This window comes from Cheilinus undulatus, linkage group 4 (genome assembly GCF_018320785.1).
Source record: "Cheilinus undulatus linkage group 4, ASM1832078v1, whole genome shotgun sequence".
Classification (NCBI taxonomy): Eukaryota; Metazoa; Chordata; class Actinopteri; order Labriformes; family Labridae; genus Cheilinus; species Cheilinus undulatus.
In genome coordinates, this window is record NC_054868.1 from 54991128 (window position 1) to 55016473 (window position 25346).

Here is a 25346-nt window from a genome sequence, read left to right on the forward strand (position 1 = left end):
GTCCAATACAGAATTTGTGGCTTTATTTACAACCTGTTTATTACATATTCCAGGGGTGTCCAAACTTTTTCCAAAGAGGACCACATGCAGAAATATATCAGGATGGTGGGGCCAAATTCATATTCCTCGCCATGAGGATTTTAAAGTTAGTAGGACTAATCTAATGTAAGTTAATACATGCTTAGTGATTGAGTACGCCTAAATTGCTAGTTGATGGCTGACAGGGCAAATAGACAGTCATTTTCAGAGTTTTGGGCAGCCAATCAGATTTCTAGGGAACCCGTTTAGCCCTGGCTACTACTGGCTCTGCCCCTGAAGTTATTGGTGCTGCTATTTGCTGTGATAATTCATCAGGACATCATTCATCAAGATATCTTCTAGTCAAAATGTTTGTTTACAGATTTAACATGGTAGCACTGGCTTGTGCTGAAAAAAAGTACAATACAGTTAAGGACATGCGTCGTGTTTTAACATGGGCCATGTTTCATTTTATCTTTGGAATTTGCTGTGGGCCAATCAAAACTGGGCAGGCTGAAATTGGCCCCCGGGCCATAGTTTGGACACCCCTGACCTATTTAATGAGTATCAATCATGATTCTAGTTCATCTATGCAAACCTTATTTTGACACCCTGAGAGCAGATGAAGTCTTGTGCCCCCGAGATCTTTGATATGGTATTTTAAGAGTTTACTTTTAATATTTTAATGTATATTTTAATCCATCATTTAAATATATTTTTAGTTATTTTATTTTATACAAAGAAAAAGTACATAGTGCTGCTATTTTTATCCCAATATTTGCTTAATATATATCTTGATCAGTGTTACTCAACCCAGTTCAACCAAAGAGCCTAATGGTTGGAAAATACCTTTGAGAGAGCCACGATCTAAGTGGTGAAAAGTGGTAAAAACGGCTTAAAGTAGCATTAAAAAAGTAAATGGTGGCAAAAATGGTCAAAAGCAGCAAAAATGGGGAGAAAAAATGAATAAATGGTCAGAAAGTAGCAAAATGGATGAAGAGTGACAAAAAATAAGCTACAGGTGGCAAAAAATGGTCCAAAGGGGGAAATATACATTGCAAAAAATGTGTGAAAAGTGACTAAAATGGGCAAAAAGCAATAAAAAGTGCCCAAAAATTGTGAAAAGGGGCAAAAATGGGATTGAAAATGTGGCAAAAATTGGGGGGAAAAAGTGGCAAAAAGAAGTGGCAAAAACAGGCAAAAATAGGAAACGATTGGTATTTCATGGCAAAAGGTAGCCTAAATGGTCAAAAAGAGACCAAAAAAATGTGAAAAAGGGCAAAAATGGGATAAATGTGGCAGAAAGAAATGTCAAAAATAGACAAAAAATAGTGAAAAAAGTGGTATTCAATGGCAAAAAAGTAGCTTAAATGGGCAAAAAGTTGTGAAAAAGGGCAACAATGGGATAAAAGTAGATTTCCGCAGATCCAAACCACCTCTTTAACCAGTGAACACTTGTGGCATGGGCATCAAAGTGGTGACATCGTATAAATATTTAGGTGTACACCTGGTTAATAAGTTGGACTGGTCTAAAAACGTAGACTTCATCTACAAAAAGGGGCAGAGCCGCCTCTTTTGCCTGAGAAGACTCTGATCAGTAGACATCTGAAGTAAGATGCTGCAGATGTTTTATCAGTCTGTGGTGGCAAGTGTTCTATTTTATGCTACAGTCTGCTGGGGAGGCAGCGTAAAACACAAGGTTGCAAGGCGTCTGAACAAACTGGTCAAAAAAGCTGGCTCTGTGGTTGGAATCAAGTTAAACTCATTGGAAGATGAGGTGGAGAGATGCACAATGAAGGTGGAGGCCATTCTGAGGAACATGGATCATCCCCTTCATATCTCCCTAAATGACCGAAAAAACAACAGTGGTAGACAGTCCCTCTCTCTTCGACTCCAGACTCCAGACTCCAGACAAATAAATTTCCCTTCAGGGATTAATAAAGTTATTGTATTGTATAGTATTGTAAAAGTGGCAAAAAAATGGGGAAAAAGTGGTATTTAATGGCAAAAGGTAGCTTAAATGTGCCGCAAGGGGCCAAAAAAATTGGGAAAAATCTCAAAAATGAGATAAAAGTGGCAGAAAGAAGTGGCAAAAATGGGCAAAAAAAGGAAACAAGTGGTATTAAATGGGAAAAGGTAGCTTAAGTGGGTGAAAAGGGGCAAAAAAGTGGCAAAAAAGGGCAAAAATGGGAAGAACGTGGTATTCAATGGCAAAGATAGGTTAAATGGGTTAAAAGTGGCAAAAAATTGTGAAAAAGGGTAAAAAGTTTCCCTTTATTAAGGTTTCTGGGTGAATAATATTTAAAATAAAGACATTAAAGAGCCACAAATCATCAAAAAAAAAAAGCCACAGGTGGCTGCCTCTGGCTGAAAATAATTCCCTTCAGAGCAGTTCATCTAAAAGTCTGATCTGACTGTCTGTTCTGCTTCCTGATTGGATGTTTTTGTTTCCAGTTAAGCTCACCTGCTCCTGGTCCACCACGATAATTGGGAAGCCCATCTGCTTGGTCCAAGAGCCCATCACAGCAGCGATGGGTTTCCCACTGGCCTGTTCCAGACAGTCCCATAGGTCCTCTGTGGAGCACAGTCAGGAGTCAGGAGAGGAAGAAACCCAGAAACCAATTTACACGACTGGTGCAGAAACATCACGGGCATGCTCGTACCTGTCGAAGCGTTTTTATGTTGGAACTTCAAAAGATATGCGTTCATTCCTTTCCTAAAATCCTGGGAGGAGAGAGTCAGAGACAATAAGCTTTAATGAATGAAAGGCTGCGAGCGACTTACAGAGTGTCAGGTGACATACCTCATCTCCGATGTAGTTGTGAAGCATGCGGATCACAGATGCTCCTTTGCTGTAGGAGATGGCGTCGAAGATCTCATCGACCTCTGAGGGGTGGCCCACGTTCACCTGGAGCACAAAAACACATCAGAGGTCAACAGTTAGAGTCTGAAGGGAACTCTGCCACACACAACGAACAGAAAATAGAATCAGACTCCAGTGAGGAGCAGATAAGTGATCCACAAGTATAAAATTTAGGAAGTTTAAAAACCCCTCCTCACCTCTATGGGGTGGCTGCTGTCCAGTGCGTCCAGGTCCAGAGCTCTGGTGTAGTCTGCTGAGACGAACTGTGTCCAGATGTCGTACTCTGGGAAGCAGTGATCCACGCACAGATACTCGATCCAGGACGCAAACCCCTCGTTTAGCCACAGATGGGTCCACCATTCCTGTCAATGAACACCCAGAAACAAACACTGAGGGACTGTTCAGACGATGGATTATCAGGGGAAGGTTAGGTGATCTGTTTTGGTTACTCAGATAAAAAGTGAGTGCAGTCCAGAACACACACCCTTCCCCTCCTCTAGCAATCAGTGACAACCTGATATCAGACACCAGATGAAGGCAGACCAGAGTCCAGAGAGTCCAGCACTGAGCTAACAGGCTAGCTAAGCCTCTTTAACACATAAAATCCTTGTTTTGTCACAAACGGGCTTTTAACTGAACTGAGATGTACTACCAAGTGAATAATCCACGTGGGGCAAGCAACTGAATAATGATGAGCCGTTCATGAACGAGCCTGCTCTACTAAACGGCTCTTTAATGTGAGCCGCGGTAGCTAGCTCCTGTTTCCTTAAGCTGAAAGTTGGTGACAAAGACATCAGCTGAGGAAACACAGGTATGATCAGAGTTTAATGCTCTAAACCAGTGGTTCCCAACCTTTTCTCCTCAGGGCCCCCCTACGTGTGTGATGAAAGCTAAGCCACCCTCGGACGCACTTGGAAAAAGTACACATCATTTTTTATTGTTTTCACTGACAAAATCCCAACATAACAGATCTATATAGACTCGTTCATGACTAAAAATCTATGTCCAAACTATCCATTATTATTACAGTACATTAGGACCAGTCTTGAAAAAAGAAAAACTAATTTCAAGAAAAAAAAATCAGGTTTAAAATAATTAATTCATTAAAAAAAAAAAACATTTTTATGACTTTAAAAGCAGTAAATGTCCCTGAACCCCAGATAAGAATTTTTAAGATTATAAAGACCCAAAGTCAAAATCTGACCTGTTTTCAGTTTGATGTCTTGTAAATTTTTGACTTTATACTGTTGTAAAATTAGGATTTAAAAAACTTTTAAACTTAAAAAAAGAGTTTCTACGGTTATTTAAAGACTTTTTAAATTCTGAAATTTTGATTTTTCTTGTAAATTCCTGACTTTTGAAACAGTGAAATGATGTAAATTAAAGACTTTATAATCTCAATTTTTTTTTCAAACAAATTTTTGACCTTCTCGATTAGAAATCTACAGATTCTCCTTATAGTTTAATCTTTTCTTTTTTAGTCTATTGTACATTAGGTTTGTAATCATGATTTTTTAACTCTCCCTGCTTTAACTCCCCCGATGTTAAAGCGATGTACTCATTGACTGGCAGTTCATTCAGCCTTTATGTTTACTCAACATAACACACAGCCGCAGTATTGACCAGGTTATCGATTAAGCCTCAACTCTGATCTACTAATCATGTATTTTAATGAAAATCAGCCAACAGTGGTCAGTTCATGATTAGTTTTGGCATCCGTACTGTCATGACTCTCATTTTTACACTATAATCACTTTAATTGCTTTTATACAAAAGTGTTATTGCAGTTTACCATGGTGACCAAGTTCCCAAACCACTGGTGGGCCAGTTCGTGTCCGACCACCAGCGCCACCCACTGCCTGGAGGAAGAGCAGGAGTTCTTGGGGTCGATGAGAAGAGCGGTCTCCCTGAGGGAAAAAAAGGTCAAAGTAAGCACTAACCTGAGTGTTTGGTTCGAAACCTGCAGAGTTCCTGTAGGAGTCGGCATCTACGGTGGCCCATTTGTTTAGTCTTTTAACTATTTAGATGCTTTATCTGTAAATAATTTATTAAACTTACCAGACTTATGCAGAGGGGAGTAGAGTTCTTTCAAATGAATTTTATGATTTCAGATGTGAGCTGTTTAATTTTCCCTTCATATGATTGTATGTCCATATTTTATTTCAATTTACTTATTAAATGGCCATTAAAAAGGGACAGTTGGTAAGAAGGTTTGCCTAAATATTTTCTGTTTAGAAACCAAATGCTTTAAACCACACAATAGCCTTGATTTTTATGTCTGACTAGGCTGAAAAGAACCAAAGAAAAAACATCAAACTATTACAATTTAATTCAAAAGCTTCTTAATGATCTGAGTTTTTATAAATACCACTACTGATCCTTCTCTGTTGACTGGTGGAGAGAGCCTGAGTTAAAAAAATAAAGATTAAAGTAAATTCCATATGTTAAATCTATATGATACGGATTAAAAACAAGCACTTTTCTTGTCCTCACAACATCTTTATTCATTTTCTCATGAAAAACTGAATTTTCTCTTTCTTGATGTTAAATTTGAACACATCCAAACATTTTATTCAGAGAATACTAATAACAATAATAATATTAATAATAATAATAATGCTGGTAACCAAAATTTGAATGGTTTAACTACCAGTGGAGGAATTTACCGCCGCTCTTATTAAAAGCAGAAACTGTTTTATTCCTAATAGGGTATAAAGGCTATGTTTATACTCCAAGCGGCAACCTCTGGTCCTGAAAAATGAAGCCAATGCGGAAGTGCAAAAAATTGCTATACCGCGACTGTCCGCTTGAGGCTGGCTGCAGGAAAACCACAAGTTCTGTCTGCACATGTTAAACAGCCGGTTTTTACACTAGAAATAAACTGGTTTACAGCCTGGTTCAAAACACCAAACATGTATCATTAGCTAGAGTCTTATTGTGCTCCCACTGTATGGGGGGTGAATTTTGTTGTACCACGATCGTTTGGATTATATTTAGGATAAACCTCACTTCACGGTGATTGGTGTGTCTCATTTGATTGACAGATAGCTCAGCAGGCAGAGGCTCCGTTCCTGTCAACCAGAATGCTAGCTAGCAGGCTGACAGGAAGTCTTGCTTAATGGTCGGGCCATTAGGTTGATCCAAAGTTCAGTTGAGACCGCGATTTCAACATGGAAGCATCCACAGATTGGCTTCAAAAGCCGTTTTACTCCGCCTATTGTAAGCAGACAACTGACGTCACACGGGGTTCGTCCAATTCTTTCTACAGTCTATGTTATACTCCCACCCCTAACAAAGGTAGAGAAACATGGGAAATCACAGCTTCATTTGTCGGTCAAGATTAAACAAAAAAAAAAAAAAAAAAAACAGCAATAAATAATTTCAATGTCAACTTTGAACCCAATACAAGAGACAGTGTGTAACTTTGGAGAACTAAAGAGCTGTAATTTAGGATTATTTTAATAGATGATTAACCTGAAGATTATTTCCTGCAATAAAATAAATTAGTCAGAAAGTTAATAAATTATTGATAGCCATAGCCATAGAAGAGCAAAACAACCCTAAAATATTCACAAAGAAATGTTCCTTCCTAGTAACCAGGAGTTCTTTCCTGTTAAGTCGTATTTAAGGGTTTTAATAAATATAAACTCAAACTCACCTGTAAGTAACAAGGCCCCAGTTTTCCATGGCACCTAAAAAAGAGGAGGACATGTGATTCCAGTTTTAACATTTTTTAGTTTCAGTGTCTCACTGCAGGCTAGCTACACACTAGACCAGCTTCTCAGATTGTGGACCAGACCCTGAGGTTCTCTAGGTAGGCCTAGGCAAAACTATCTAAAAGAATCTTGTTAAATCCTGTTTAACATGATCATTAAATGTTTGATTACATGTTGTTGTTTCAACTCTCTGAAATGATAAAACACAGCCAGACATTTTAACCTGTGTCATCCTTTTATTATTAATTTTGCCTGACGAGGAACCGGTGTCACGGTTTAACTGGTATTGGATTCGCTGGTGACGCTTCATTTAACCTTCTACTGTGTCATTCTCTTGCTAATTTCCAGATTTTTCTAAGTTTCTTTGGAGACATTGATGGTACTAACACAGAGTTTGCTGGGGCACAAAGTACATTTACAAACACACATATATATACAAGAACAGAAAATTTAAGTAACTTTGCCTGATCAATAAACAGTGGCAGTGGCAATAAACTGTTTGCAGTGGCAAACAGTGGCCCAATCAATTTATGAAGATAACCTGTTGGTTAAATGCGTCCATTCAGGCGACGGTAAACCTGACAAGCGTGCGGCAAAAATTAAGAGGCCAATCAGTGGACCATCTTTTAGGACTGTCAGGGATACCGCTATTAGCAGAATGGTTTTTGGAAAGACTCCATTACCCATGGAGGAAATTTTCTTTAGATTAAGATTTTATGGTTTTGGAAGAACTACGTTACATGCTGCCACATTTTTACAAGACTGGACAAAATCACCCTCTAGATTTACTGGACTCCTTACTGCTGTGGTTGGACAAGTGTGGGGTCAGTACTCAAATCAGCATCAACCATAGGAAGTGTATGAGCTGTGAGTACCCTACAAACAGCAGGAAAAGCTCAGTCCAGATTTTCCGTTTACCACCAGCAGTTGTGTGTGGCACATCTGTCAAGGATCTCCTTTCATCAGCGATCCATGGCCTGAAGAGCATGGAGAGTTGTACCCAGTGTGGCTCTTCAGCGCTAAAAGACAGATACTGGACCACCCCGGACATCCTTGCCTTTCACCGGCCAAGAGCAGCGGCTGATGGATCAGAGCACAGAAAGCCTGTGCTTTCGGACAAGACTGTAGCTATTCCTATACAGGACAGGGGATCCGAGAGTTACAGCCTGTCCTTGGTCATCTGCCAACAGGGGAATGAATTACGCTGCAGCCAACTATGGACCTACAAAATTCACGGTAAAACTAACATCAGACTCGAGAATCAGAACATGTTTGTTGTTCCAGGGGAAACAGCTGACAAATGGGAAAACGGAATCATGTACTTCTACGAAAGGATCTGTAAAAAAAAAAAAAAAGGTCCAACAGGGACATTTTAGCCACTCAAGCTCCAAGCTAGTTTTCAACCATTTAGTCACTCCTGGACTTATTGTCAAAAAAAACATTGTAAAACATCAACCCTGAGTGGGACAGTGGACAGAATCAGAAACAGGGACGAGAGGGCAGGAAAGAGCCATAGGCCGGACTTGAACTCAGTGTGACTGCATACATGGGACGAGCCTCTAACCACTAGGCCATCTGCGAACCAAACATCCTGTTTATCAAGACAACCTGGGCTTTATGAATATCTGTGCAGCAGTAATGTCACTGGAATTTTTTAAAAGTTATGGGACTATAAAGAAAAGGAAAACTAAACCGAAATTAAAACACAAAGACTTTTGGATATGACACACGGTAAACAAAAATTACAAGGCTTTTTTTGGCACAGATCTGTTCTCCGATCTCTCATAAGTCCGGCTAAATTACAGCATAATAATCAGGAAGCATTGGCAATGAGTTCATTACTCAAACTAAATACTGACTGCCTGGTAAGATGGATGTTTGAAGACATATGCAGGCCAAAACATCAAAAAATGTTAAAAATGACAATGTGGGGTCCACAGATCTACAAATTACTGTCTCCTTAGAGAGCCTCAATATCCAGTCTTCAGAAACCCTTGGTTTAAACTACTAAAAGACGGATAAAAATGTGTTCAATGACAGATTTAACGGTGAGGATTTCATCTTTCGATACGCCAGAAAGTCCCCCAAGCTCCAGGTTCACTAGAAAAGCGTCTGTAAAGTCCGCAAAGGCATGGATACCATCATTAGGGCGGCGTAATGGCTAGCTTCAAGACGGAAAAAAAGTCTGAGGCCATGATCTATGGTTCAAGAGCCAGAACTTCAGTGGTGCAGATACCCTGAGGCTTAAAAAAAGAAAATGAACTTTTTATAACCTGTGTCTCTTCTTGTTGTAAATGTCAGCGTTGGTCTCTGAGGGTTAAGGTCAGAGCAGACTCCACATATTTAGCCTTGGTGTGCCATGAGGTTAAATACCAAAGCAAACAAAATAAAAATACACAAAAAACCAAACCAAAACAAAACAAAACAAAAAAAACCAAAGAAACCACTAGTAACTCCGCCAGGGTGTCTCTTTTGGATCACTTTTGCCGGTCCCAAGCCTGGATAAAGGAGGAGGGTTGGAATTGTGACTTTTATAAAAAACAAAAATTGACAAAAAAAAGTCCTTTGTTGTTCTTAACATCTTTGTGTTGTTTTTTACTCACTTTGTCTTTTCCATGACTGTAATCATCTCTCCTACAGCATCCGTTACAATTACATGCACATGGCCAATTATGCAAATTAGGCTATGACATCATTAAGTGACTTCTAGTGACTTCTGGGACAGCCAATAGCTACTTTTCTTACTGAGGAGTTGGCAACACTGATTAAGGGATAAATCCAACTCTACCTGGCCCTATGTGGAAAGTAATCGTCCCTTAAACTGGATAACTGGTTGTTCCATCCTTGGCAGGAACAACAGCAAGCAATCATTTGTCATAAATGTCAAGAAATCCATTAAAAAAAGTCCACATAAGAACATAAAACTTTACTATATTTCTTAGTTTGACTAGGAATGCACAATATTGGGGTTTATATTATATAGTGATATTTACAAATTGAATTTAGCTGATATCAATACCAATGTATAAATGTAGTTTAGACCTAACACTTCAGTCCTTGAAACACAGTTTGAGGATGAACAAAGAAACATACTGCAGTCTCTAGAGCACACTAAAGTTTAAGTAATAAGGATGAACACAGAAAAAGACTTCAGCTGTGTGTTGGTCCTGCCAAAAGTAAAAAAAAAAAAAAGAAGATGAATACAAACAAAAGGATTCCAGCAGCAAATAGCAGCACAAACTGAGCTTATTTGCTTCTCTGTCTGATCCGTCTCAAAGTCTGATTTCTAAATCATACTGCTCTAGTCATCTTCAAGCACCATACTTCTGCCAAGTTAGTCAGCTTCCAGCAGTTTGCTCTTGTTTTGTGTCTGAATGTGGAGATGAACCGTCAGCATCTCCCTTCTCTGTGATTGGCTGTTTGCTTTGGTAGACATTAATGAGAGCTGTAATTTAGGCTGTTTTGTTTTTGTTTTTCAAGCACATTCACTTACTAAGCATATATTTTGGTTACATGTTGGTTTTAGAGATGTAACAAACATTTTATATATTGTGCTAGAGGTTTTTGTTCTGTGCTACAAGATTGTCAACCTCTGTAGCACCAGCGCTATGGGCAAAAAAAGTTAACGTACAGCCCTGATATATCCTATATATATCAGTGTTCTTATTTCACATATCGGCCGATATATCGGTTATCGGCCAATTTATCGGATATTGTTTTTTTTAGCCCCCAATATCAGTATTTTTTTACTTCTACTTCTGATCATGCCAACTCAGCATTCTGGCACATCTGGCAACCACACAATCAATGCACACATACTTATATACTAGAAAAAACACCTAACAAGAGCTTGTAAGTTTGTAAATCTTATTTTTTCAGTCGTATTCACTGAAGAATTTAATATCTAACTCAGGTACATTGAGATCAAGGCTAACCAGAGTCCAGATCTAAAACAGTCTTGTGTGTAGCCAGCCTCAGTAGATGTAGGCTGATAAACAGAAACTTACCAGCAGCAAAATCAGCAATAGCTATGAGATCAATTTTAGGCAATGGATAAGGAACACTGAAGTAGTCTTTGTAGAAAGGTAAAGTCTTCGTTGCAACCTGTAAAAAAAGAAAACATACAAAATAAAATGAACAAAGCAGTTTTAAAACATCTGGATCTTTCCTGATTGAGCTAAATGTGTCTCTTTCTCACCTCCAGTGCAAATTTCCCTTGTTCTGCCTTCCCAACGGGTGTATAGACGCGTACCATTATACCGTCTGATGATTGGCTCTCAACATAATCGTATTCACCAATGACAAAAGCTACAAGGTATGTGGACATGATGGGTGTGGTGGCAAACTTCACTTCCACAAGGTTTTCGTCCTCTGGATATGGCTTTCGATCAATGACATTCTGACCAAAACAAAGGAGGGATACAGCAGAAGGATCAATACAGAGGAAACTCATGAAAACAGGTGACTGCAAAGATAAATGCTTGGAATGCTCAGGGTTTCTAGCTTCAATCTCTGAAATCAAATGTTTATGAATTAGAACAAAAACTTTAGTCTGTTATCAAAGATCTGAGATGTATCCAGGCAGTTTTAGAGTTTTACAGGAGACAGCTGCAGCTCATGTTAGCGAACTAGTTCCCACCTGTTACTTCCCAAGCAGCAGCTTTACTGATCCAAACACATGGTCAAACTCTCCATAGTTCTGTTAACATTCATGGTGTAGATGTACCAGTACGCAAACATCCCTGAAGCTGGGACATCACTGATTTAGTGATTTAAATGCTGTAACCCGGTCCAAAAAGGCAAAACCGACAGCTTAAATTAATATCTTTTTTTCAAAGTCATTGGGCATAAATGTGTATTTTTGAGGGGCGGAGAATAAAACACCGAGTGCTGCAGCTCGATGTAGTGGTCAATGGTGGCTGGTACTGTCCCAGACTCTTTTTGCCCTTCAGACCTCTTCATTATCACAACTTTAAGCTACGAATTACAGCCCCCTGCATACTGAGTCTGTTATCTTTGTCTGAAATGATCTCATTTATAAAGAAATGTAAACCAGAGGAACTGGTGGCCTAGTGGTTGTGTCTATGCTCCCCATGTAAAGAGGCTGTAGTCCTCTGGTTGAGCTCCAAGGTAGAGAATCTGCATAAAATCTGACACTCATATGCTATTAAGACATACAGTCATGGACGAAAGCATCGGCACCCCTGGAATTTTCCCAGAAAATTCACCATTTCTCCCAGAAATTGTTGCAATTACAAATGTTTTCGGTATACACATAATTATTTCCTTTATGTGCATTGGAGCAACACAAAAAAGCAGAAGAAAAAAGGCAAAATTGACATAATTTTACACAAAACTCATAAATGGGCGGGACAAAATTGTTGGCACCCTCAGCTTAATATTTGCTGGCACACCCTTGGGAAAAAATAACTGAAACCAATCGCTTCCTGTGACCATCAACAAGCTTCTTACACCTCTCAACTTGAATTTTGGACCACTCTTCTTCTGCAAACTGCTCCAGGTCTCAGATTTGAAGGGTGCCTTCTTGCAACATAATTTTGAGATCCCTCCATAGGTGTTCAATGGGATTTAGATCTGGACTCATTGCTGGCCACTTCAGAACTCTCCAGCTTTGTCTCCAACCATTTCTCGGTGCTTTTTGAGGTATGTTTGGGGTCATTGTCCTGCTGGAACACCCATGACCTCTGACCCAGACCCAGCTTTCTGACACTAGGCCCTACATTGTGGGCCAAAATCTCTTGATAGTCTCCAGATTTCATGATTCCTTGCACACAGTCAAGGCACCCAGTGCCAGAGGCAGCAAAATAACCCCAAAACATCCTTGAAGCTCCTCCATGTTTGACTGTAGGTACTGTGTTCTTTTCTTTGTAGGCCTCATTCTGTTTTCTGTAAACAGTAGAATGATGTGCTTTTCCAAAAAGCTCTACCTTAGTCTCATCTGTCCACAAAATGTTCTCCCAGAAGGATTGAGGCTTACTCAGGTACATTTTTGCAAACTCCAGTCTGGCTTTTTTTATGTCTCTTTGTCAGCAGTGGGGTTCTCCTGGGTCTCCTGCCATAGCGCTTCAGCTCATTCAGATGACCGCGTATGGTCCCAGCTGACACTTTTGCACCCTGAGTCTGAAGGACAGCCTGAATTTGTGTGGAAGTTGACTGAGGATGTTTATCCACCATTCCAACTATCCTGCGTTGCATTCTTTTGTCAGTTTTTCTCTTCCTTCCACGTCCAGGGAGATTAGCCACAGCTCCATGGTTATAAACTTCTTGATTATTTTACACACAGTGGACAAAGGAATTTTTAAGATCTCTGGAGATGGTCTTGAAACCTTGAGATTGTTCATATTTTTACACAATTTTGCTTCTCAAGTCCTCAGTTCTGGGCTCTTCTGTCTCTTCTCCATGCTTGGTGTGACACACACAGGCACACAACAAAAAGGTCGAGTCAACTTTTAGACATTCTAACTGGCTTCAGGTGTGATTTCTAGATTGCCAGCACCTGTTACTGCCACAGGTGAGTTTAAATGAGCGTCACATGCTGGAAATAAAATGAGTTACCCACAGTTTTAAAAGGGGGACAATCATTTTGTCTGGCCCATTTTTTGAGTTATGTGTAAAATTATGTTAATTTGGGATTTTTTTTCTTCTATTTTTTTGCGTTGTTCCAATGCACATAAATGAAATAAACATGTGTATACCAAAAAACATTTGTAATTGCAGCAATTTCTGGGTAAGTGGTGAATTTTCTGGAAAAATTCCAGGGGTGCCAAAACTCAGAGGGTGATTGGATGAATGTTCTGTCACATCTTTACGGGCCAATCAGAGCAACAAAACATGCGACGTAGCCGCAACCGAGGTGCACGTGCGCAGCTACTGAGGATTAATGCGAACCATGGCGACTACTACACATGTCAGTACACGACTTTTTTGAAACGTTTTTGAGAAGAAAACAACTCACTGCTGTTCTTTGTTCTTCTTACAATGAAGAAATGTTGTCAAGTCCTGATAAAGCCGGCGCTTTAGCAGCATCCATGCTAAGCTCTTCTGCCATAATTGCACTGGTCTCTTGTTGCTGTTTGCTTACATCACGACTCTGCCGCGCCTGAAAGTACTGCCCCTCATCGCTGATTGGTCCTGTCACTTTCTAACCAGGCCCAAACAGTTCAGATGGGGGCTTTGCAAGATGGATTCACCAGTGGGAAACAGGTTTATCATAGACTGTAGAAAGAATTGGACAAACCCCGTGTGACGTCAGTCGTCTGCTTACAATAGGTGGACTCAGACGGCTTTTGAAGCCAATCTGTGGATGCTTCCATATTGAAATCGCGGTCTCAACTGAACTTTGGATCAACCTAACGGCCCGCCCACCAAAGGCGACTCCCTGTCAGCTAGCTAGCTAGTATTCTGGTTGACAGAAACGGAGCCTCTGCCTGCCGAGCTATCTGTCAATCAAATGAGATGCGCCAATCACCGTGAAGTGAGGTTTATCCTAAATATAATCCAAACGATCTTGGTACAACAAAATTCAACCCCGTACAGAGGGAGCACAATAAGACACTAGCTAATGAGACATGTTTGGTGTTTTGAACCAGGCTGTAAACCGGTTTATTTTGTGTGTCAAAACTGGCTGGTCTACATGTGCAGACGGAACTTCCGGTGTTCCTGCAGTCCAGTCCATCCTGGATTCAACTGAGCCTGGTGAGTGTCAGTAGCTGGGTTTCCATTACAGTTTTTTGCAAAATAAAAGCGATATTTCTTAAATTTCGATTAAGTACAATTGTGCTTTGAATGTGTTTCTATTGAAGGGAATTCTGGGCATAGGCCTCGCAATTCTCCTAAAATCTCATCTTGCGTGAATCCGCTGCAGGGAAGCTTGACGCTCAAAACCTGTTGCGTGTTTGTACAGTTTTGGTTACATCTACGGTGGTTGCCTTGATAATTCTGAACAAAAGACGAAGGCAACGGATGATATTACAGAGGTAAAGTCCGTATGTACGGCAAAAGCCACATATAAGGGTAGAAGTATGATGTTAAGAAAAGTCTCATCTCTTCTTCTGCCTACACGAACCGTGCCATGTTGGAGTGACTTGTCATGCGACACCATACGTCAGGTCCTATGACTTGTAAATGTGGAAAAAGTGTTTTCATTACACTTTTGCGATATATCTCTATATCGAAATGCCTGAAAAACCTCCTCATGAAAGCGTAAAAACTTTTTAATGATATTTTGATTTTTAATGTTTTTTTTTTCGTTTTTTTTTTTCGAAATTCAGGTGTTTCCATTACCAGTTTTTTATTGTGCTATTTCAATTTTGCGCATTTCCAAGTGTTATGGAAACCCAGCTATAGACAGGTCTTGGGGAAAAAAAACATATTTTGTCTTTTGAAAATCCAAATTTTTTAGAAATTTTGATTTTCTGTCTTCGACATCTCTGGTTTTAGTGATTTAAATTGTTTTTCTGTGCTGTAAAGGGGTCCAACAGAAAAAAAAAACTGACAGCTAAATTAAAATCTCTGTTTTTCTGCAGTTGTCCTGTAAAGTCAATGTGTCATTTTAAAGAGATAGAAAATAAAACATCCAGTGCTGCAGCTCCACAGAGTGGTCATTGGTGGTTGTTACTGTTTTAAGCTCTTCAGCCCTTGAGGCCTCAGCAGTGGCCACATGACTGGTCTCCAACCTTTGTTAATAATTCACTAACATTGTCCTCATGCAGATTGTACACTGTGAGTTACATGAAGCTCCATGACAGGCATAAAAAGCAGAAGTGGAAACAGAAGCAGAGAGTTGTTGCTATGACAACAATACATCGTCTCCTTCCGCTGCAGTGGTGTGAACTGACAGGCTTTCAGAACGCTGCAAAGAAGCCAGTTACTGGTTTCAACGTGAAGCTGTAAAGTTAAAAACTGAAATTTATGTGAGCCAAAACCCATAATTCCCAAAGTCACACCATCTTACATGGCTGCTGGCATAAAACATCTCTATTATTGCCTACCACTGAGGAGTAGGGATGCCCCATATTTTCAGCATTACATCAGTGTGGGAAGATATTAGATCTCCCACACCAGCATCATCGTTCACATTAAAATGCCTCTTTGGACCAGTTTGTTTTCTGCTGACTCTTTGGTTTGAGCTGGGCTCTAGAAGAAGGAAATATCAGACGTATTAACAGTCTCTCTCTGCAGGCACAGTCAGTGGTTTTGATGTTTTATGGTTATTTGTTAACAAAGGGAACATTAAGAGTCCAAACCGGCCCATCCTTCAGGTCTGAGTGCTGACATTTGTGGCGTCTGTTTGGTGCTTTTCTTAGAACCAGCGGATATCTCTCCCCATCTGTGCTGGTGTTTAAACCCTCCTGTTTCAACAGATGAATTAAATGCAGCTTTGTGTTGCAGTGGACTTTAAAGGTCACACTTTACTTGCAGAGAAAATAAATTTCAGCAGGTACACGAACACAAAAGGTTGAGAGCTGGACCGGCATTGATGTGTGCAGAGCTCAGTCCTGCAGGCCGGACTAATCAGATTCCTGTGCTGGATGGCCTGCAAATTGTTTGAAATCATTAATATAATTTTATAACATTACCTCGGGTGAGTGAAATACTAAGGTCATTTATCTTCCATAAGGTCTTTGATAAATGGATGTTTCTTTCTTGCAGACGTGTCGTTTCAGGTCAAAAACCTTACACATAGAAACCGTACACAGCGAGGTTGAAGGGTTTGTTTTTCTATCCAATGCCAACATTCAGTCATCAAGCAGAGGAGAGGATTTTGCAGCTCTTTCACTGCATCAGAAAAGAAAAAGAAAACAGCGGGTCTAGGCCTGGGCATTGAAAAATGTTATCAATAAATCCTATCAAGCAAAAATCCAGATTTTCTTCCTCTGTTGAACCCCTCATGCTTTGCCCAGCTGAGTCCAGGATGGACAGGCCACCAACACCACGTGACTTAATAATAATAATAATAATAATAATAATAATAATATCATACGCTTGTCTGAAGTCATGCAGCATTGCACCTTGGAGGCCAACCAGAGGACTACAGCCTCTTTGCATGGGGCACATGGACACAATCACGAGGCCGCCAGTTCCCCTGGGTCATATTCCTTTAGAAATGAGAGATTATTTCAGACAAACATAACAGACTCAGTGTGCACAGGCCTGAAGTCAAGGCCTAAAGTCATGAAAACTAAGATGTCTGCAGAGCAAAAAGAGCCTGGGACAGTAAGAGCATTCATTGACCACTACGTGGAGCTGCAGCATTGGGCGTTTTATTCTCAGCCTCTTTAAAATAACATGTTTAAAACAAATAATGACATAAGAAAAACTGATTTTTGTTTAAACTATCAGTTGTTGAACCATTGGATCCCTTTACAGCCCAGGAACAAATGCTGACAATATCGCACTTCCCCACCACTACTTGGCAGAAATAATAGGGATGTTTATGCCAGCTGTGATCTAAGATAGTGTTACTTTGGGAATCATGTCTTGGTGTACTGTTATAAATTTCAGTTTTTAAACTTTACAGTTTCAAGTTGAATCTTGTAACCGGCCTCTGCATTGTTCTGAAAGCTTGTCAGTTCACACTGCTGAAGCTGACGGACATGGTGCTTCATTTTCATCGGAACAACTCTCTGCTTCTGTTTCTACGTTTTACGCCAGCTTCATGTAACATGCAGTATACCATAAGAATGAGGACAGAGATGGTGAACTGCATGCTAATGCTGCAATTCAGAGCTTCAGTCAGGCAACCAGCACAAAGGCCCAGGGGTCATAGAGAGATTAGGAAAGTATCAGCTACCATTGACCACTACGTGGAGCTACAGCACCGAGTATTTTCTTCTCCAGCTCTTTAAAATTTCACGTTTACATGACATGAAAACCTTTGAAAAACAGATATTTATCTGAACTGTCAGTTGTTGTCTTTTGGACCCTTCTAGAGCAGAGGAATTTTATTTATATCACTAAAATCAGAGATCAATTTTGAAAAACAAACATCCAAATTCTCTCCAGAACATCCTCTTTTGCACCCCCTGGCTTTACCCAGTTAAGATTGACTCCATGTCTTTAATAGGATACAAGTGTTGGATATCTCACAGCACCACAACTCCAAAACCAACCAGACTGACTACACACGGGCCTGTCATTTATGGCTTAAAGAGGACATATTTTACCCTTTTAAGACAAATTTATACCGGTCTCAGAGGTCCCCAAAACATGCCTGTGAAGTTTGTTGCTGATGCTTGTCGTATTTGTGCAGAATTTTATTTTCATGTAGCACTTCTTGCAAACCTCATGTGTCATGTCCATGTAATTCATACCCTGCTTGCATTCCTAATGCCCCCCCCATTATTTCCATTATCATAGACTTCAGGTCATATTAGCAATATTTTAAAAAATCGATACTTAGTGGACGAGACGACATATCACCAGACAAAATATCACAATACTATGCTGTATTGTTTTTTTCTCCCACCCCTATCCACTGCTATGGTCTACTGTAACCTACAGAGACAGAGGAGAGTCTATCCTCTATCGGATCCTCTCTCTTTCTTTCTCTGATGGCGTTCTGTAGCAGTAGAATCTTGGCTTGTCTCCTCATCAGTCAAACAGAAACTTTATTATATTAAAAATGTAAAATAAATCTGCTAGATGACAACCAAGGCTGTCAGCTTCTCCTCAGAGTACAGCAGTAGGACGCCTCTCCCCCACTGGGGGGTCGGGGTCATGTGACATCAGGTGAAAGCTCTAAATTGAATTTTGTCATCCCATCTTGAGTCAAACAGCTTTGGACTGACAGAACAGGAGCAGACAATAAAAACAAACAGCGTTAGAGAAATGACAGAGTGCATTCATGTCATCAGAGACACAGCCTCATCATCACCCCTCCAATGAACCCTGGGACGCCGCAGGGGGACTGCTGATGGAAATAATCTCAGCCAGATGACGTTTCCTGATGCAATTTAGCAACGAACGCCCTGAGCTGAAATCAGTGACAGAGGAGAGAGTCTGACAAACACATGGAGACGTTTCAGCCTCATTTTACTTGTACAGTAGTTACATTTCACATGGAGTTAAAGAGAGAATAAAGCAGCGGTATAACACGCAGTGACTGTCTGCCCTCTGTTACGTAAGCTTCTAGAAGAAAAGAGAGGAAGCACACTAAAGAACGGCGGCAGCAGCAGCACAAAGTGACTAAGGCGCTCTGAGGTCTGCCGTTTCTCTGAGGGAGGAGTCCGCACAGACACGTACCATATTTGACAAGGCGACCCGGTCCTTGGGGACTATCAGCGTGATGTCAAAGGTGGCTTTGATAGCTGGCTCGTCCCAACACGGGAAAGCTCTGCGAGCATCCGTGGCCTGGAGAGAGAAAGAGAGAGAGTGGTGTGAGATCCAGAGGAGACTAGGGTCTGGGTAACACATCAAGCTTTAAGATCAATCTGTTTTCAAACCAGATGCAGTATAAGACGAAATATTGATATTCCATTCAGCTAAAAATTATGATTAATGATTTTGGTTCAGTATTGCTGGCCCAGGATCCTAAATCTGAGAATGACTGTCTGTGTTCTCTTGTCCCTTCAGGTTTGATTTCTGTATGTGAGACAGCGTGACCTCTGAACACATACGTACTGATACAGAGAGTGGGAGGAAGTGGCTGTTTACATTCTTGTTATTAGAAAAACAAATGAGGAAGAAAAACAGCCGAAACAGAAACGATGTAGGACATGAGGACAGAGCTGAATCATTAATAGATTTGTTAACACTGAGGCCAAGGCTGCCGATAAGGGGGGATAAAGGGGAGCGCTCTCTAGGGCTCATGGAGGTCAGTGAAATCATGGTCCATTATGATACTAATCTGTGATGACCAGATTTATATTCAACCTGAATAATAACCACATTTGTATTGATGCTGTAATGAAATATAGCCTTTTTCAAATGTAAAACCCCTTTCTGTAAACAGAATCAACTTCTGATCAGTGATGTTAATGTGGACGGACACACAGAACTGAATGATAGCAATGTTACACTTCTTAGCTAGGCCATGATGTACACACGTCAGGACGCCAGAAAATAAAGAAGAAGAAACTGAGGCAATTTCTTTGGAAAAGAATAAAATAATTGTGAAAACGGATTTAAAAATATGGTGAAAAGTGGTAAAAATTGGTTCAAATAGGCAAAAAATTGATTTTAATGACTTGGACATAGCGCATGTGGCCTAAATGGCAAACTAAGGTTAAAATGGGTAAAAAAAAAACAAAAGTGGCAAAAATTGGCACAATGAAGCAAAAATGGGGGTGGGGGCAAATTGACCAAAAATTGCAAATATTGGCAATTATGGATAGGAAAATGGTGAAACAGTATGAAAAAGTAAATAATAATTCTAACCCAAGAGGCCAATAATAACTGGACACACTATTTAGCTTTAAAATGGGGGAACAGTTAGCCAGGATGCTAGCATCAATGCTTCTGATCCAACAAACATGAATGATATCATGAATACAACTGGGAAGGGGCCATGGGTTTATCAAGGGGCCGTCCTCCCATTATCAGGGGCCATTCTCTGGGTTTATCAGGGGCCATTCTCTGGGTTTATCAGGGGCCATTCTCTGGGTTTATCAGGGGCCATTCTCTGGGTTTATCAGGGGCCATTCTCTGGGTTTATCAGGGGCCATTCTCTGGATTTATCAGGGGCCATTCTCTGGGTTTATCAGGGGCCATTCTCTGGGTTTATCAGGGCCCATTCTCTTGGTTTTTCAGGGGCCCTGACATTTCTGTGGCAGTCTGAATGAGGCTAAACAGTGGTGGTTTTACAGTGCATTTGGAGGACTGTAGAGGCTGCCTGTCCCGTCTGCCATCACATCCACACAGACAGACGTCTAGGTCTGGTCCACCATAGATGTCATCAAATTTATCAGAAAAAGAGCCTCCCCTCTGAGCGTTTTGGTTTAATCGCTGACCTCCACACTGTTGGCGTCTGAGCGTGTCTGCTATCTGATGCTGACAGCGTGTTGATGAGCCAAGGACTGGAGGTGGTTTAGCGAGTCTGTGACCACTGAGGGGTCAGTGCTGGGGTGCTGAAGCTGCCCTTGTGCTGCAGCAGGTCGACACTGCAGGATTTCCTCTCACTGCAGCGAGTACAGGGTCGATAAATTCAACATTTACAGACTCTTTAATAACCGTACCAAGTACAAAAAAGTCTCAGGTCAGATGAGAAGGTGTTTACAGACCCAGTCTGTGTAGAACTTGGCACCTTTATCCTTAAATGTCACATGAATTTAGTGCACGAGTTGGGCTGCTTCATTATGACAAATATATCTCTACTGTTTAAGATACTGAGATCAGGATTATTTAACATGATTGCTCTGATTTTTCATATGTATTTATGGGATGTAAACCCTCTTAGCAGGATAATATTCAGAGCACTGTGAAACACAAGCAAAGCATGAAAACAAACAAGAGAAAACTGGTCAGTATTTAAAATTAGCATGTGGCACAGTCATCGTTGCATCTCTGCTATCTTGTTTTATGATCATGGGAGGCTTAAATCAGAAACTGAAACCCAATTCATAGATTCCCTTTAGGCACATGTTCATGAACTGTATAGAATTAGATGAAATCTGTCCATCTTACTGGTCATTTTGTGAAGGATAAAGCTCTGATGAGACAAAAATTCTGTATTTTTGAGAAAAAAACTTTTTACAGTAGACACAAAATACCTCAATAGAACAGACAGGCGTTCAGTGAAGAATCAATCACACCCCCATGGTTTTTTGGTTATTTAAAAAAAGGAAAAACCTGCACGTTATTTAAAAAAAAAACACCATCATTAACCTCATTATGTTGTACTGAAATAACGCTGACTTTAGAGATGACAAAGCACGATAACTATTAACCCTCAGTCCCCTTAAAAAACCACACTCTCCCTCTTAAAGCCCTTTTAGGACATTGGATATATTTTAAGAATTAAAAATAAATTTAAACCCTTTTTTTTTATATTTTTGGTCCTCAACTCGAGTCCTCATCATGTATAGCAGATGTGAATTATTTTTCACAATTTTAACCCTATAAATGCCAGTTTATTTACATAATGAATGAAAAAAAAATTATTTTCTATTTGAAAAATGCAAAGCAGATTTTTTTTGTGCAGGGATTATCAGTCGTGCATATGTTAATAATTAGCAGCAACACTGATTTTGACGTACTATTAAGTCTTGTGTAATAACAAAAATAAAAAAAAATAAAGAGAAATCACACTCTCCCTCTTAAAGCCCTTTTAGGACATTGGATATATTTAAAAGTATTAAAAATAAATGAAAAAAATCATTTTTTTTTTTTTTTGGTCCTTAACTCCAGTCCTCATCATGTATAGCAAATATGAATTCATTTTCATAATTTTAATTTTTCACCAGACTCTGACATCCATAGAAAACACCCAAAGTAGTTTTAGTTAGAATAATTAATCCCACTGGCCTACAGTCACTGATATATTCTATCGGTTCGAACAAGGTCATTTTCTCCCACAATGCCTCTCTGCAAACTAAGGATGCACGATAATTATCGGCACCGATAAATTAGCAGCCGATAACGTATTTATTTTACATATTTTAATTCTGCCGATAATAAAATATTAACCGATAAAATCCACCAATAATAAAGGCATTTGTTTTCTTTCTCAAGAGACTACACATTCCGAAACAGTAGGTGGCGCCGCAGTACACGACCCACTGTTAACCACCAGAGAAGAAGAGAAGCGGTCTCTGTACTAAGAGCTAACAACACGGCGAAGTTATTCAGTATTTACTGGGAGGATAACATGGCAGTGTGTGTAGAATTTGCCCTGCAAAGGTCCTGAAGAGTGGAAGAAGTCTTCGACTGGTCTTTAAAGTCACTTAAAGTCATCATCCAAACAACGTTAAAACAAAATGGCAGTAGCCGCTAACGTTAGCCATGGGCATTAGGACCTAGACAAAGGTTAAGATGAGGCAGAGTGCTGATTGAGCAGACAATGGAAACTGCAGAAGGTTCATCAGAGCCAAAAGGCAATGCTAATAATGACAAATCATTCTGACAGTCTCCTGATCCACCGCTGCTTTCATAGACGTATACCTGCCTGCTCTATTTGATGTGCCTTCATTCAGTCTGATCAACGTTAGGAACAGAAGTTACAGACCATGGTGGACTTTACATTCTTAACCTATCTCTGATATGACTTATGTCAGTGCTTATTTTTAATCTTTATACAAAACATCAGCTCTATTTCTGACTTATGCAGCAAAAACAAAAAAGAGACACCCAAACATCTCCATTTGTTAAGCATGAAAGCCTGTTATCATTTGTTTTTATGTCTGATTTGACATGAGTCAGCTGAATCCTGGTTTAATTAATTGAAATGTCAGATTTGACCACTTGTCAAGAATTTATTCCAAGGGAAAAAGGGATTATGTCGGTTAGAATTAGTTTTAAACATCTTTGCTCACTACATATTAACCCCTTCTTACCCCCAGATGTGCATAAATACATGGAATAAACTTATTCCTTAAAATCACACAATTGAAAAAAAATTATCGGTTATTATCGATTATCGGCCATCAGGAGTCGAAATTATCGGTTATCGTATTGGTTAAAAAAAAAATACTTATCGTGCATTACTACTGCAAACATTAAAAAAAACGGGGAAATTTGGCGGCATTTGTTTGGTGTGCAAATATTTTTACCTCTGAATGACTGAATTACGGAGGAATTAAAGGATTTCTTATTTCTGTTTTGCAGTGGCAGTAAAATGAAAATAAGTGGTTTAGATGGTAGTCAATGAGGCCTAAAAGGGCTTTAGGAGGGAGAGTGTGAGTTTTCTGTCTACGCAGTGGAAAATTCTGTCAGCACAGTGTGGATAATGAAATTTAAAAAATTCATTAAAAAATCATCGTCTTTGTCACATATCATCATCTTAGCATGATAACTGCCAAAGTAAGAGCAAAATACACAATCATAAAGCCCTAAAAGGGCTGTAGGAGGGCCTGAGGGTTAAAATCATATTTTCTCCATCAATAACCTCTGATAATTCTTTGATTTGTCATTTACATATATATAACCAGGATCTCTTGTTCCAGCCTGTGTTGTGTAAAATAAAAGCATAAATCAGACAGCAGCGTTTATCTACCAAGGCCCACTGACCTCTGACTCGTGCTGGGGGAGTTTCAATCATGATTTTAGCTTCCCGTGATCATAAAAACAAGCTAATCTAAAGTAAATGATTGCCATATGATTCTGTAATGTGTGCTAACAGAGAGCACATGCCCTCCCTCTGAAGCACAGTGAGTTCTAAGGCAGAAAGATCTGCAACAATAATCGAATTGCAATTTTTTCCCCCAATATTGCAATGTAAAATGCGATTATTCTGGGGTTAATCTTATGTATTTTTCGACAAATTCAAGCAATTAATGGGCTAATTCCAAGACCATCTGTACTCAAAACAATGAAATGATTTCAGAAGTAATTAATCCGTAGTAGCATGAATCTGAATATGGGGGTGCATCAAGCTTTAAGCTATGAAGGAGGAGGCTGGGGTGGAGGAGGTCAGACTGGCTACCAGCTGATCTCAGCTGGGGTATGACTTTAGTCAGGTAACTCTAGGCTTCATCTGTTTAATTTAGAATGAGCTATTTTTGCTGATATTGCAAATGCGATGTCATTTGCTTTGTTTAAGGGTGTTATCATTTTTATGTCGCTCATTTTGATTAAGAAAAACACATAAAACACAAAAAGGAGGACTGTTTGTAAACCATTGTAAAAAATTGACACTTGAATGTTTGCATTATGTGCACAAAATCTCTGCCACTGCAAAAAAATGATTTATTAAACTGGTATTTTGAAAGATTTTAAGTTAAAGAAATATTGCAACTTCTCTGATTTGTAAATTGTAGAAGGCCATATTGCAATTTAATCAAATTTGCAATTCATCACCCAGCCCTGGTGAGTTCCTGCAGTGTTGAACCTTTACGCGCTAAATGTTCAGATTATTGTTAAACCATGAATTAAACAGTCGAGGTCACAAAATCAGCAGGTCGAGACTTTTAAGGTCAGGAGACATCTCTGTCTCTGTCCACCGGTCTGTCACAGACACTACTACACTTAGATGAGCTTATAGAGGGACTTCATGCTAGGGGTGTGTCACAGCGCGATCTGAGATTGTAAAGAAACAGAATTACCGATGATCTGCCAAAGCTGAGACATCAGGAGAATCACATTCTTAACTGTCAGGGAGCAGAGAACCGTTATTTGGACAAAGTGAACAAAGTTTGCAAACATTTATGATGATCTCATCCTCACAGTCAAACAGGTGAGAGACCGGAGACGGGACCTCAGTCTTCATCACATGACCACGTATAGAGGGTGTAGCAGAGGTAAAGCTAGGCCTGTAGTTTAAACTGTTACAGTCCATATGATTCTGCTCCCTCAGAGCTTTACCAAGTTATTACCAAGTCCCTCCTCATGCCTGCACAGGGAGATAACAGAGTCATGAGTGAGCTCTGTCCTACCACAGCTGTTTTTACTGAGGGAGGTGGTGATGTCAACGAGGTGCAAACCTCAGCTGTTATTTAAAAAAGTATTTGACAGTATAATCATAGATTTACATGAATGATTTACATAAAACATGCATACTGCCCTGTGTCTCTCCATCAGAGTGCAGAATGCAGGTGTGACGCTAGGGTCGCCGCTACACGTCCATTTCAAACCCC

The 25346-nt window shown here is 39.8% G+C and overlaps 1 protein-coding gene across 1 annotated transcript in view; it reads right to left on the reverse strand.

Annotated features, from left to right (window-relative positions):
- The window catches only part of npepps (aminopeptidase puromycin sensitive), a 63338-nt gene that overhangs the window by 17038 nt on the left and 20954 nt on the right, over positions 1-25346 (reverse strand). Inside the window, exons 5-13 of the mRNA XM_041784778.1 lie at positions 18862-18969; positions 10796-10996; positions 10605-10701; positions 6540-6573; positions 4674-4788; positions 3079-3243; positions 2822-2926; positions 2682-2742; positions 2483-2592 (exon numbers count right to left, since the gene is read on the reverse strand). Coding sequence (XP_041640712.1) covers positions 2483-2592; positions 2682-2742; positions 2822-2926; positions 3079-3243; positions 4674-4788; positions 6540-6573; positions 10605-10701; positions 10796-10996; positions 18862-18969 — 996 coding nt within the window. The remainder of the gene's footprint in view (positions 1-2482; positions 2593-2681; positions 2743-2821; positions 2927-3078; positions 3244-4673; positions 4789-6539; positions 6574-10604; positions 10702-10795; positions 10997-18861; positions 18970-25346) is intronic.